The sequence below is a fragment of the Bison bison genome, unplaced genomic scaffold (genome assembly GCF_000754665.1).
Source record: "Bison bison bison isolate TAMUID 2011002044 unplaced genomic scaffold, Bison_UMD1.0 scf7180017864213, whole genome shotgun sequence".
Taxonomy (NCBI): Eukaryota; Metazoa; Chordata; class Mammalia; order Artiodactyla; family Bovidae; genus Bison; species Bison bison.
In genome coordinates, this window is record NW_011494785.1 from 1,100,766 (window position 1) to 1,112,681 (window position 11,916).

General features: G+C 45.9%; 1 protein-coding gene and 1 non-coding gene across 2 annotated transcripts in view; one reads left to right on the forward strand and one right to left on the reverse strand.

Moving 5' to 3' along the window:
• Positions 1 to 11,916, forward strand: part of ANO2 (anoctamin 2, calcium activated chloride channel) — a 339,922-nt gene that overhangs the window by 67,365 nt on the left and 260,641 nt on the right. Inside the window, exons 4-5 of the mRNA XM_010844983.1 lie at positions 4,352 to 4,450; positions 5,310 to 5,312. Coding sequence (XP_010843285.1) covers positions 4,352 to 4,450; positions 5,310 to 5,312 — 102 coding nt within the window. The remainder of the gene's footprint in view (positions 1 to 4,351; positions 4,451 to 5,309; positions 5,313 to 11,916) is intronic.
• TRNAG-CCC lies at positions 10,270 to 10,342 on the reverse strand. The gene has a single exon. It is a non-coding gene; the product is annotated as a tRNA-Gly (tRNA).

Here is an 11,916-nt window from a genome sequence, read left to right on the forward strand (position 1 = left end):
ACCTCATGCAAAGAGTTGACTCATTGGAAAAGACTCTGATGCTGGGAGGGATTGGGGGCAGGAGGAGAAGGGGACAACAGAGGATGAAATGGCTGGATGGCATCACTGACTCGATGGACGTGAGTCTGAGTGAACTCCGGGAGTTGGTGATGGACAGGGAGGCCTGGCGTGCTGCGATTCACGGGGTCCCAAAGAGTCGGACACGACTGAGCGACTGATCTGATCTGATCTGATTTGATGTTAACCTTCAACTTTCGATTCCTAGGTTAGTTAAAAAGAGCTTCTGCATTTGGTGATGGTTCTGCCGAGGGATTTTCATGTTTTTTTTTTTTTTTTTCCAGCAGATGTAGCCAGTCACACCAGCTAATATTTCACATCAGCTCGGTGTTGCTCTCTTTATGAGAGGGTAACAATGTCGCATGGCATGAAAGAAACATGATGACTAGATGTTAGCACCAGTGCAACTGCATTCCAGCTTTTATTTTCCTTTGAAACTGGTTCCATTTGAGCAGAATGGAGAAGCGCCTTGCTTTGCTGGAGGGGCTGAAGGCCCCTCCCATGTTGGGAGACAATTTTCATCATTTAATATACGGCTGGGCTGCAGCTCATAGAGCCTCTAAAACCACAGGGATTCAACAAGGTGGAGCTTTACCTTTCGCATCAAAATCCCAGAGGCAGCCCAGGTTGGCTGGGACAATCCAGAGTTAGGACCCAACTTCTCTCTTGATACTTTGCTATTTCTGGCCTTGACTTCGACCTTGAGGTCTAAGACACTTGTATCTGTCTTTCAGGCTGTAGATCCAGTGATAGGGAAGAGGATGAAGGGGCAGAAGTCATCCACTTGTGTCTTTGCAGGGAGTTTCCAGGAGCTGCTCCACCCCCGACCTGTACCACATTGGCTAGGAATTAGTGTTATGGTTATACTTAACTTCAAAGGGGATGCTGCCTTCATTCTGGAAGGCCATGTACTTGGTTAAAAAATAAAGGAAGGACTTTCCTGACGGTTCAGTGGTTAAGAATCCAGCAGAAGATGAGGGTCTGAGCCCTAGTTCAGGAACAAGGTCCCACATTCTGCTGAGCAACTAGGCCCACACACACAACTAGAGAGTCTGTGCACTGCAAGGAAAGATCCCGCATGATGCAATTAAGACCCAATGCAGCCAAATCAATAGAGAAGACTAGAGAAAAGAAGAATGGCTGTCAGGGAACAGCTAGCAGTCTGCCACCAAGACCACAGGTGGACACTGGCCCTCCCGACCCTGCTCAAACGTCTGCAGCTGCTTAACGGACATTTGGTGCACACTTGAGGCCCCACTTCCAGATAAAGGTGAAAAAGGGGTTTGCCACAATTTGAAAACAAAGATGAAACCAAATATTTTAAAATCAATAATAGTCATGATTTCATCTTAGAGAGAAGGATGGTGGCACCCTTTGCCATCTTTCACTGAGAACGTCATTTCTGGGGCTTCAGGTCAGCTCCACAGATGGTTTCTGTCTTCCTCTTGCTTTGCACTAAATTAGAAAAGCTTAAATTACCATTTGAAGTAGCAGTAAGTAATTGATGACTCCGTCTAGCAGTCCCGGTATTGTTGTCATAGACAGACAGAGAAATTGGGGCGATTTCTCACTGAAAGGCACTTCCAGGGTTTTGTCTGAACTGTGTCCACTTAGGGTCTCAAAGACTCTGTATCTCTTCATAGGACTGCTTCTTTGATGCTTCTCATTCTTTGATTCAATATTAGTCTAAGGCATGTCTTTATGTTCTCTTGCAGCCCTTGGATGTGGTTTTTAACTATGTGCAATAGATGTTCTAAAAACCACCAGGTAGAGCATAACCTGCCTGAGTTTGAGTTCTTTTTTTGAAAAAAAAAAAAAAAAAAACTTTATATTTGGCCATGCAAAATGTGTAGCATCCAGGATCTCAGTTCTCAGATCAGGGCTCAAACCCAAGCCCCGTGCACAGAAGCTTGAAGAGTCAACCAGTGAACCGCCAGTGAAGTTCCTCGAATCCTTTTTTCTAAAAATCCTACTATCTGTAACTTTGGGCAAATTGTTTGAACTTTCCCTCTCCAACAGTAGGGTAGAGAGGTGATGGTCCCCCATGCGTATTCTGTGAGCTGAAGCACACGACCTCCGTGCTCCAGCCAGGCACACAATTCACTCAATAAAGGTGCATCTTGGTGATGGGTGTTGCTTTCAGGCACTTGTCAACTCTAGACTGTCCAAGGCTCTCAAACCACAGTTCTGTCTCCCTGTGAAATCCTGCTTTCTTCTTCCGTCTCCCTCCTTAGAAGTCAGCAGCTTTCATCCCCAAGGTGGGAATAGCTTCTGGATGTCATGGTTATCGAAAGGATCATCAAGTGCCATTAAGAATCAGAGAGACAGTCTTCACTTGCATTATGAGCGCCATGAAGTATCTTTTTGTCTTCTTCATCATCTCAGAAACCCGTGAACCTGTGACCGTGAACTGACTGTCAGTTGGGTGCGAAAGGCAGTCTTCTCCCAGCCACCTGGTTCTCTGCCCAGCCCTTGGGATGGTGTGCATGGCTGCCTCCAATGGCATCTTCAGTGCTAAACCGAGACCTGTATTGGTGAACACCAACTGGTCTTTGAGGATGACTTTGCAGAGGGTTGTTGCTGCTTTTCTGTGAGGAGCATTCCTTTCGCTGCCCACAATGTTGGTGCCTTTTTGGCCCTGGACTCTGTGCGTCCTGTTTCATGAGATGCTCAGGAAACCAACAAAGCTTGCTTGCTTTCCCCTGGAGCATGTGTGTGGGGGCGGGTGAGAATGGGACAAAAAGCTGGGAGCTCATCTCTCTGCAGAGCACGGTGGCCAGGCCCTGGTCCTCGCTCTGCCCTCAGCTGCTTTATCCTAACTGTAAGTGGCACATGGACCAGCATCTCACGGGGCTTTGGGATTCCCAGAAGTCACTGGACGAGGAATTGCCTATTGACTTGTGCTGCTTTTTTTGTGAACACAGTGTTCGTAATTGATTTTGCAGGTAGTTTTAGAAGCTTCATACTAATGATGAGGCTTTTGCTCTTTGTTTCCTACTTGTTTTGGTCTTTTTTCATTCTTTAGTGATGAAACAAACTATAGTAATGTCAGAAAGTGTTTTATTTTTCCCCCTTTGTGTGCTTGTTCTGAAAAAACTTGAGGTTTTCTTTGTAGATGAGAAGAAACTAATAGCTTCATGTTGTAACTGGACCGATTTTTATAGCAGACACTGCCTGGGGCCAAATGAGCTGCTGAGTCAATAAAACCTAGTTTTCAGATATTCATCACTGCATTTCCTTTCCTTATTTTACATTTTTTGGGTGAAATCAGTGCACTCAGAGAATGATATATCCTGGGACCTAAATTCACAGCCATATTCACACAAAATCCTGCCCATGATTTATTTTTTATGATATTATATTGAGTTGTACCATTTACATTTATTATTTTTATCATTAGCTTTTGTTGTTGTTGTTTAGTTGCTAAGTAATGTCTGCTTCTTTGAGACTCCATAGACTGTAGCCAGCCAGGCTCCTCTTGTCCGTGAAGTTCTCCAGGCAAGAATACCAGAGTGGGTATTTCTCTCTCCAGGGGATCTTCCTAGACCAGGGATCAAACCCGAATCTCTTGCGTTGCAGGCAGATTCTTTACCACTGAGCCACCTGGGAGCCCCTTATAGGCTAGATGAACCACTTTGTGATTTGGGCTGTGACACAGCAAAATCGTAGAACAAACATAAAAATTTAATATTATTTTATTAAACTATTAATTATAATATAAAATATTAATATTTACGGAAAATGTCAGTATGGAGGCAGGTTCCAGACTGTTCACTGAAGCCAGCAGAGGTAAGTCCCAGTTAGAAAATAGATGATGAACATTTACTGTACAGCACAGGGAATTATACCCATTATCTTGTAATAACCGGTAATGGAATATGATCTGCAAAAAGACTGAATCAAAATGCTGAACACCTGAAACTGATACAGTATTACAAATCAGCAGTACTTCAACAAAAATAGTTAATGGGATTTCTGTGAAAACTGTAATTGCTTACATTCTAAATCTGTGAACACAACTGTTTTAATTCCTCTTTTTCTCTCAAGTCCCCAGACCTCCAGGGACTGCTCTTTGGGAATGCTTCTCCACTCTGGGTGAGAGCATTTCTGAGCCAGGAGCAATGAATGGGATGTGGGTGGGAGGGAGCTGGCCCCCAGTGAGGTATAAAGAGAACAAAAACCAGAAACGGAAGAAATAACACGTCTGGGCTTCTTGTTTGGAAGAATTGGGGAGCTTGGAATGTACGCTGTGACCTCCTAAGCGCTGCTGTTTCTTCTTGTTTGTCCCTTCCAGAGCAAAAGCCAGGGCTCCGTCTTCGTCCGGATCCACGCCCCATGGCAGGTGCTGGCCCGAGAGGCGGAATTCTTGAAGATCAAAGTCCCCACCAAGAAAGTATGAGCATGTTTCTCCTGGATTCTGGGGTCTCTCAAGGGCTGGATGGATATGAACAGTGTTGGGAAGGGGCTGGGTGGGACGTGGGTGTTGTGGAGTTGAATCATGCTTGCTTCTCTGGGGACGCCAAGGTTGGGCAGAAGGGACTTGGGAGACAGTGTCACCTCAGAGCATCACTGACATGGGCTCTGCAAGAAGCTGGTCATTGCCGTGGTCCAGCTTTTCAACTTCTCCTTAAACCCCCTTCTCCCTCCCTTCCAGCCCAGCCAGGCATTTCTTTTTTTTTTCACCGCCCCCCGCCCACCCCAGATCACTGGTCTATATATAATCTTTTTTAAAAAGTCTTTATTGAATTTGTTACAATATTGCTTCTGTTTTATGTTTTGGCTTTTTGGCCATGAGGCATGTGAGATCTTAGCTCTCGGACCAGTGATCTAGCTCCATCCCCTGCACTGGAAGGTGAAACCCTAACCACTGGGCCACTGGAAAAGGTGCCAGGCTTTTCTTCAGAGTGTGCAGTGGTAAGGAATCTGCCTGCCAGTGCAGGAGATGAAGAAGATGTGCTTTCAACCCCTGGGTCTGGAAGATCCCTGGAGAAGGAAATGGCAACCGACTCCAGTATTCTTGTCTGGAAAATCCCATGGGCAGAGGAACCTGGAGGGCTGCAGTCCATGGGGTCGCAAAGAGTCAGGCACGACCGAGCATGCACACACATGGCAATGAGAGTGGATGGCAAGCCTTGCCGATGGGGTGGGCAGCACGCAGGGAGGTGTGGGTTCACCAGACTTGCTGTGAAGACAGCTTTTCTGCTTGTGACGCTGCCCCTAAGTGTGGTGTGATGGTGGCTTTTGTAAAATAGGAGGTTCTTCTCATGTGAGTTGATCACAGTCATCTGGGAAACGTGTTCACAGTGTTCATGCCCCAGCCCAGCTGGGACCGTGATCTTGTTGGCTGGCATGGAGCAAGGCTCTGGCAGCAGTATTATGGGAAAAAAATCCCCAGGAAAGCCCCACAGTTGAGATGATTTTCAAGGTCCTTTTCAGCCATTAGAGTCTATATATAATTAAAAAAATTTCCTGGAGAATTCCTGGGTGACAGCTTCCTTGCGTAAGAAAATCCAGCAAATATCTCCAAAGAGAAAGGAAGCGTGTCCACAGATTTCCACAGATTCGGTATTCTTTTTTTATTAGGTATTTTAGGGAAAACAGGATGGTTATTGACTTTGAACTTTTGAGGTGTTTCTAGGAAGGGCCCCAGGGCAGGTGACGCTATGGTTTAACCAGAAGTGATCTGTGGGCGATTCTGTCTCTCAGTCCCTCTCCCTCTCTTCCACACACACACACACACACACACACACACACCCCTTATCTCACAAGTGTTGACCTAGCTTTGCCGAGATCACGACTTCATCATCATCATGTCCACCCTCCCCGTCATTAACAGAAATTCCTATTGGCTGCGTTCTGCACAACCATCGTCATCACCTGACTTCTTGTCACCCTCTCCACTGTCAGTGACATGGTTAGAGTCAGCAAAACATTTGGATTAGCATCGTGGGCTGTGTTTACACCGTCCTCACTACCAAGAGATCTGCGGCCCCATCAGAAGTCATCCATCACATACCATGCTGTGTGATGCCGTGTCACGCACCCCTGACTCAAGAAGGATGAAGCCTGTGGGTTCTGTTCTGATAGACTTATTAAGATGGATAGCACATCCATGGCAGGTGGACAAATGACTACTGAACAGTGAACAAATACAGGCATAAATACAGCTACAGACATCTTGCCAATAAAAGGTACATGTTTAGGGGTCGCATGCCTGAGAGTCTTGGTTTCACAAGAACCATGCTGTGACCTTCTCCTCTTCATATGCACTGCTCTGCCCTCTGTCTCCTGACCCCTCACTCCCAAACCGCTGTCCTCAGGTGCAGGCGCCGTCTTGAATCTGGACCTCGGCTCCTCTGATGCTTTCCCGGTCTGCTGGCCACACGACCCAAGTCAGCCTCGGATGGAGGCATCCGCTTCCCTCTGGAGGTGTCCTCACTTAACTCACCTTCTGCTTCTCTTCCTTCCGTCTTCAATACGTATATATTTCTTCTCCTTTCTCTGGCTTATCTGAATAGCTAACGTTCTCTTAATTTCTTCGATTTGTATCTTGCTGCCTATGTTTTTTATCTCTGCTGGCTGATCCCTGGACAGAAGGTGAGTGAACTTTGCTGCCCTTGCTAGTGCTTCTGTTCCGCAGGACAATCCTTTTAGTAGGAAACGTAGAGACCCAGGAGAAGTGTGGGTCCTCCTTCTCTCCCCTCTTCGGCTCTTCTCCGTTGCTAGTGTCTTCCATCCTTCCTTCCCCCGCCCGCTCTTGTGTCCCTTCTTCTTCCCCCTCCCACTTCTTTACTGGTGCCCCTTCCTAGCCTCCCTCCCTGTTCTTGAACATCCGTCCATACCTATCACTTCCTCCTCCTCATTCCTGGTCTCAGTCCCTAAGTAGTGCTGGCCTCTGGCCCCTCTGGTCTCTGCGTGTCCTTCCACAAGCTCGTAGCTACGGGAGCATAATTCTGGTTACAGGGCACGCCTGCCCTCAGAGCCTATGAGTCCCCGTATTCTCAGCCTGTTGGAACGTACCATCCATCATGTAGGATGTGCCTGCACTTGTATTTGTAGGTAAGATGATTAGGACAAGGATGTATTATGATGAAGCCATCTTGGAGTTCCCTTCTGTTTCTTTTTTTTAAAATATAATTTAAATATATTTGATGTATGAACTGAAAGTGAAAGTGTTAGTCGCTTAGTCGTGTCTGACTCTGAAACCCCAATGGACTATAGCCCACCAGGCTCCTCTGTCCATGGGATTGTCCAGGAAAGAATACTGGAGTGGGTTGCAATTCCCTTCTCCAGGGGGTCTTCCAGACCCAGGGATTGAACCCAGGTCTCTTGCATTGCAGACAGATTCTTTACCATCTGAGCCCCTAGGGAAGCCCCATTTGACATATAATCTTGTGTAAATTTAAGTTGTACAACATCTTAATTTGGTCAGCGTATAGATTGTAATATGATTGCCATTGTAGCAATAATTAGCATCTCTGTCATGTTACAAAATCATCCTTTGTTTTCAGTGGCTGGAATCTTTAAGTTCCAATCTTTTAGCAAGTTTGATGGTTATGATACAATATTGTTGGGCATATTCCCTGTGCTGTGCATTAGATCTCTAGGGTCTATTTACTACATGTTGCAAGCTTGTACCCTTAAACAGCATGTCTTATCCCTCCAGCCCCATCCCCTGGTAACCACCATTTTTTTTTAAAGGTTTGCAGCTATTTTATTACGAGTATACATTTAACACAATGAAATCAACACTGATATATTGAACCTAGTTAATAGTAGTGTAATAATATTTGGATGATTATATTATTTTAAACAACAAACTACACTGAAAATTAATGTGATAAACTTCTTGGTCATAATATTATTAAGAAATACAATGTATACATTGAAAACATGATTGCTCAAAATTTGAAAATGGAAATGAACTCATTTGGGCAGAGTCAGAGTTCGACTAATCTGAAAGGAGCGGGTCTGTGGAAGGACCGTCTTGTTTCAACAAGTTTGGCTTTTTAGATTTCACATGTAAGTGATATCATACAGTATTTTTCTTTCTCTGACTTCTCTTACTGGGCATAATGTGCTCCAGGTCCATCCATGGTATTGCAAATGGTGGGATTTCCTTCTTTCTTATGACTGAATCATATTCCATTGGATCTGTGTGTGGATATATAAAATCTTATATATACAATAATGGATAAAGACATATAATGGATGTGTATGTGTGTTTGTGTGTACTTAGTTGCACCTGACTCTTTGCAACCCCTGTGGACTGTAGCCAACCAGGCTTCTCTGTCCATGGAATTTTCCAGGCAAGAATACTAGAGTGGGTTGCTAGTTCCTCCTCCAGGGAATCTTTCCAACCTAGGGATCGAACCCATATCTCTCACATCCACTCCATTCTTTAGCACTAGCGCCACCTGGGAAGTGCCAATATAATTGATATTGAGTGGATAAAGATTTTGCTGCTACTGCTAAGTCACTTCAGTCGTGTCCGACTCTGTGCGACCCCCATAGACGGCAGTCCACCAGGCTCCCCCGTCCCTGGGATTCTCCAGGCAAGAACACTGGAGTGGGTTGCCATTTCCTTCTCCAATGCATGAAAGTGAAAAGTGAAAGTGAAGTTGCTCAGTGGTGTCGGACTCCTAGCGACCCCATGGACTGCAGCCTACCAGGCTCCGCCGTCCATGGGATTTTCCAGGCAAGAGTCCTGGAGTGGGGTGCCATCGCCTTCTCCAAAGAAGATTTTATGTATTTGCATATGTAAAGAATGTTATTATAATTTATATTATACATTAATTGTAATTTATATAATTATATATTATATTATATACTTATATAATATTTATATGTTGTAAATACATATGTATAAATTTTAAAATATATGTATGTCTTGACACACACACACACACACACATATGTCTTCTTTATCCATCACCCACTGATGGACTCTCAGGTTGCTTCCTCCCCTCCTTCCTTCCTGTTTTGGAGCCATAGCCAGGTAGACTCTGCATCAGATGAGTCCTTGAGAGGCCAGCCTTCCAGCTCTGGTCCTGGACCCACCTGCTGTGTGACTTGGGGATGTCACTTTTTCTTGCAGAGCCTCAATGTCCTCCTCTGTGAAGTGGGCATAGTAACACCTGCACTGTTTTTCCTAGAAGGTTGTTGTAAGAATCCAGGTCTTAGCCGCTGCTATGGGAATGCAGAAGTTTACTATTGTGTCTGTGTTCTCAAATATTTTTAGGTGTGTTCTCACTTCCTGGTTCCCCAGTCACCTTCCCTCCTGATGCAGTAGGCAGCCAACACTGATGGAACTCCTGGCGGAAGGGGGTCTGTGGAGAGACACTGAGGGACTCAGAGGCAGTATGAGCCCTCAGAGTTCACAGCCAAGGGCACAACAGGCGGAGTGCCCACACTCAGACACCCTGTGCTAGATTGCTCAACTGTGTCTGACTCTTTGTGACCCTGTGGTCTGTAGCCTATCAGGCTCCACTGTCCATGGGGATTCTCCAGGAAAGAATACTGGAATGGGATGCCATGCCCTCCTCCAGGGGATCTTCCCCACCCAGAGATCGAACTCGCGTCTCTCATGTCTCCTGCATTGGCAGGCAGTTTCTTTACCACTAGCGACACCTGGGAAGCCCATCTGATTAAATACTGTGCCAAGTAGCCCATCAGCATGGCACAGCTTCCGTCTGGGGAAATGCTGGTCCTGGGAGTCTGGGAGAGCAAAGCCAGGGGGTGGCCCTGATGAGGCTGCAGGTGTAGCAGAAGGAACTTGTCCCCATGGTGTCAAGTCCCCAGACTCCACACAGGTGGGCCATCCTGGCATCCTTCTGCTGCAGGGCTCCAGACCATTTTCCTATTCACAGAATGCAGTGGCAAGTAGTTGACCTCCCAGGAGGATGTCATAACCACGAGAGGGGGACACAGCGTGGTATGCTGGGTGGCATGCGTTTGCTTGCAAAAGTGAATCTGAGAACCAAGTCTAGGAGTAGGGGTGGGGGTTAAACCCAGTTCCTGGGGTGAGAAAGGAGCGTGGGGGTGAAGCTGACCTCCATAGGCCTAGTGTTGGGTCCAGTGGTGTTTTCTCCTCCCTTTAAAAAAAAAAAATTATTTATTTGACTGTGTTGGGTCTTATCTGTGGCATGTGGGATCTTTTTTTAAATTAAATTAAATTTTATTTTATTTTTAGTCATGGCATTTGGGATCTAGTTTCCTGACCAAGGATTGAACCTGGGCCCCCTGCATTGGGAGTGCAGAGTCTTAGCCACTGGACCACCAGGGAAGTCCCTCCCCTCTTTTTAATGGGCTTGGGAAGTGACTACAAAAAGAGTAACCACGTTTGCAAGGATTCGTGTCCTGGCGGCAGGGGGAGCAAGGAGGAAGACTGAGGCATAGTGTGGGGTCACTTAGCATCTTCGTGGCTGGTGGAGGCTGGATCATAACTCAGCACGGTCCGGAGAGACTGGGAAGATGGGCAGGAAATCCCTAAATTGAGCTCTCGAACCTGGACAAATCCACAGTAATGAGTCCAGGGACACGGAGTCCTGAGCACAGATATTAACCGGGAGGGGGATCTTGGAAGGAAGTGTTTGTTTTCCAAAAACAACAACAGAGGAGCCAGTATTTTGTGAGGGACACGCAGTGTCCCTGCACAGGATAGAGGCAGGAGGCCTGGCCTTTGGCCCCGAGCAGCCTGGGAAGGTTTGAAGTGCGTGCTTTCTCACCTCTGCTCTTTACCGAGGTGGCCCGTCTAGATTGTGGTCAATATCTATGTTTATTTTGCACTTTTCTTATTTAAAAAAATTTTTATTGGAGGATAGTGGCTTTACAATGTGGTGTTAGCTTCTGCTGTGCAGCAAAGTGAACCAGCCATGGGTACATCACTTTTTTATACATATGAACGAGTACCCTGCCACCCATCTCCGCCATGCTCACCCCTGACGTCCACTTCTCCCCCACGAGCTACATCCCAGGAACTGGTGAGGATGAGATGATGGAGTCCATTCTTGTGTTAATGCAGCAGGTTCATCCAGCAGCAAACCCATGTCCCTTGCATAGTAGCGCAGATCTTAATCACTGGACCACCAGGGAAGCCCCATCTTCTCATTTTCATGAACTGAAATGATATAGAATTGCCATTAAGAATTTTCTGATGAGAGTGAGAAAATTAGTGTTACCATGTTGGACTAAATAAAATTCCAGTTAAAAAGCAAAGAAATGTGGCATTTTAGTTAACCTGGGTGGCCCCTTAGGAGGAAAATATTAATTCTATTAGGCTTCATAAATTATTGGAAGTTGTGCTCCATTACTTATTGCTGGCTCTTAGAAATTCTGATTTGTGACTTCTGCAAAAGTTCCACAGGAAGACCCTCCCCAGGTTCCTGATGCCCACTCAGCCAGGCCAGAACCTCTGCCTTCTCAGTTATTCAGATCTGAGGCTTGGGTTAGTAAGGTTTCTCTAGAGAAACAGAACTAACAGGATTGTTGTTGTTGTTCAGTCGCCCAGTTGTGTCTGACTCTTTGCAACCCCATGGACTGCAGCAGGCCAGGCCTCCCTGTCCCTCACCATCTCCCAAAGTTTGCCCAAGGTCATGTCCGTTGCATCGGTGATACCATCCAACCATATGTGTGTACATATATTATGTATATATATTTGATATATATATCATCCTCTTCTATGGAGTTCTCCAGGCAAGAACACTGGAGTGGGTTGCCATTCTCTTTTCCAGGGAATCTTCCTGACCCAGGGATCAAACCCAGGTCTCCTACATTGCAGGCAGATTCTTTACTGTCTGAGCCACCGGGAAAGCTCCTCCTGCCCTGATGTAAAGGAAATGGTTCAGACAGTAAAGAATC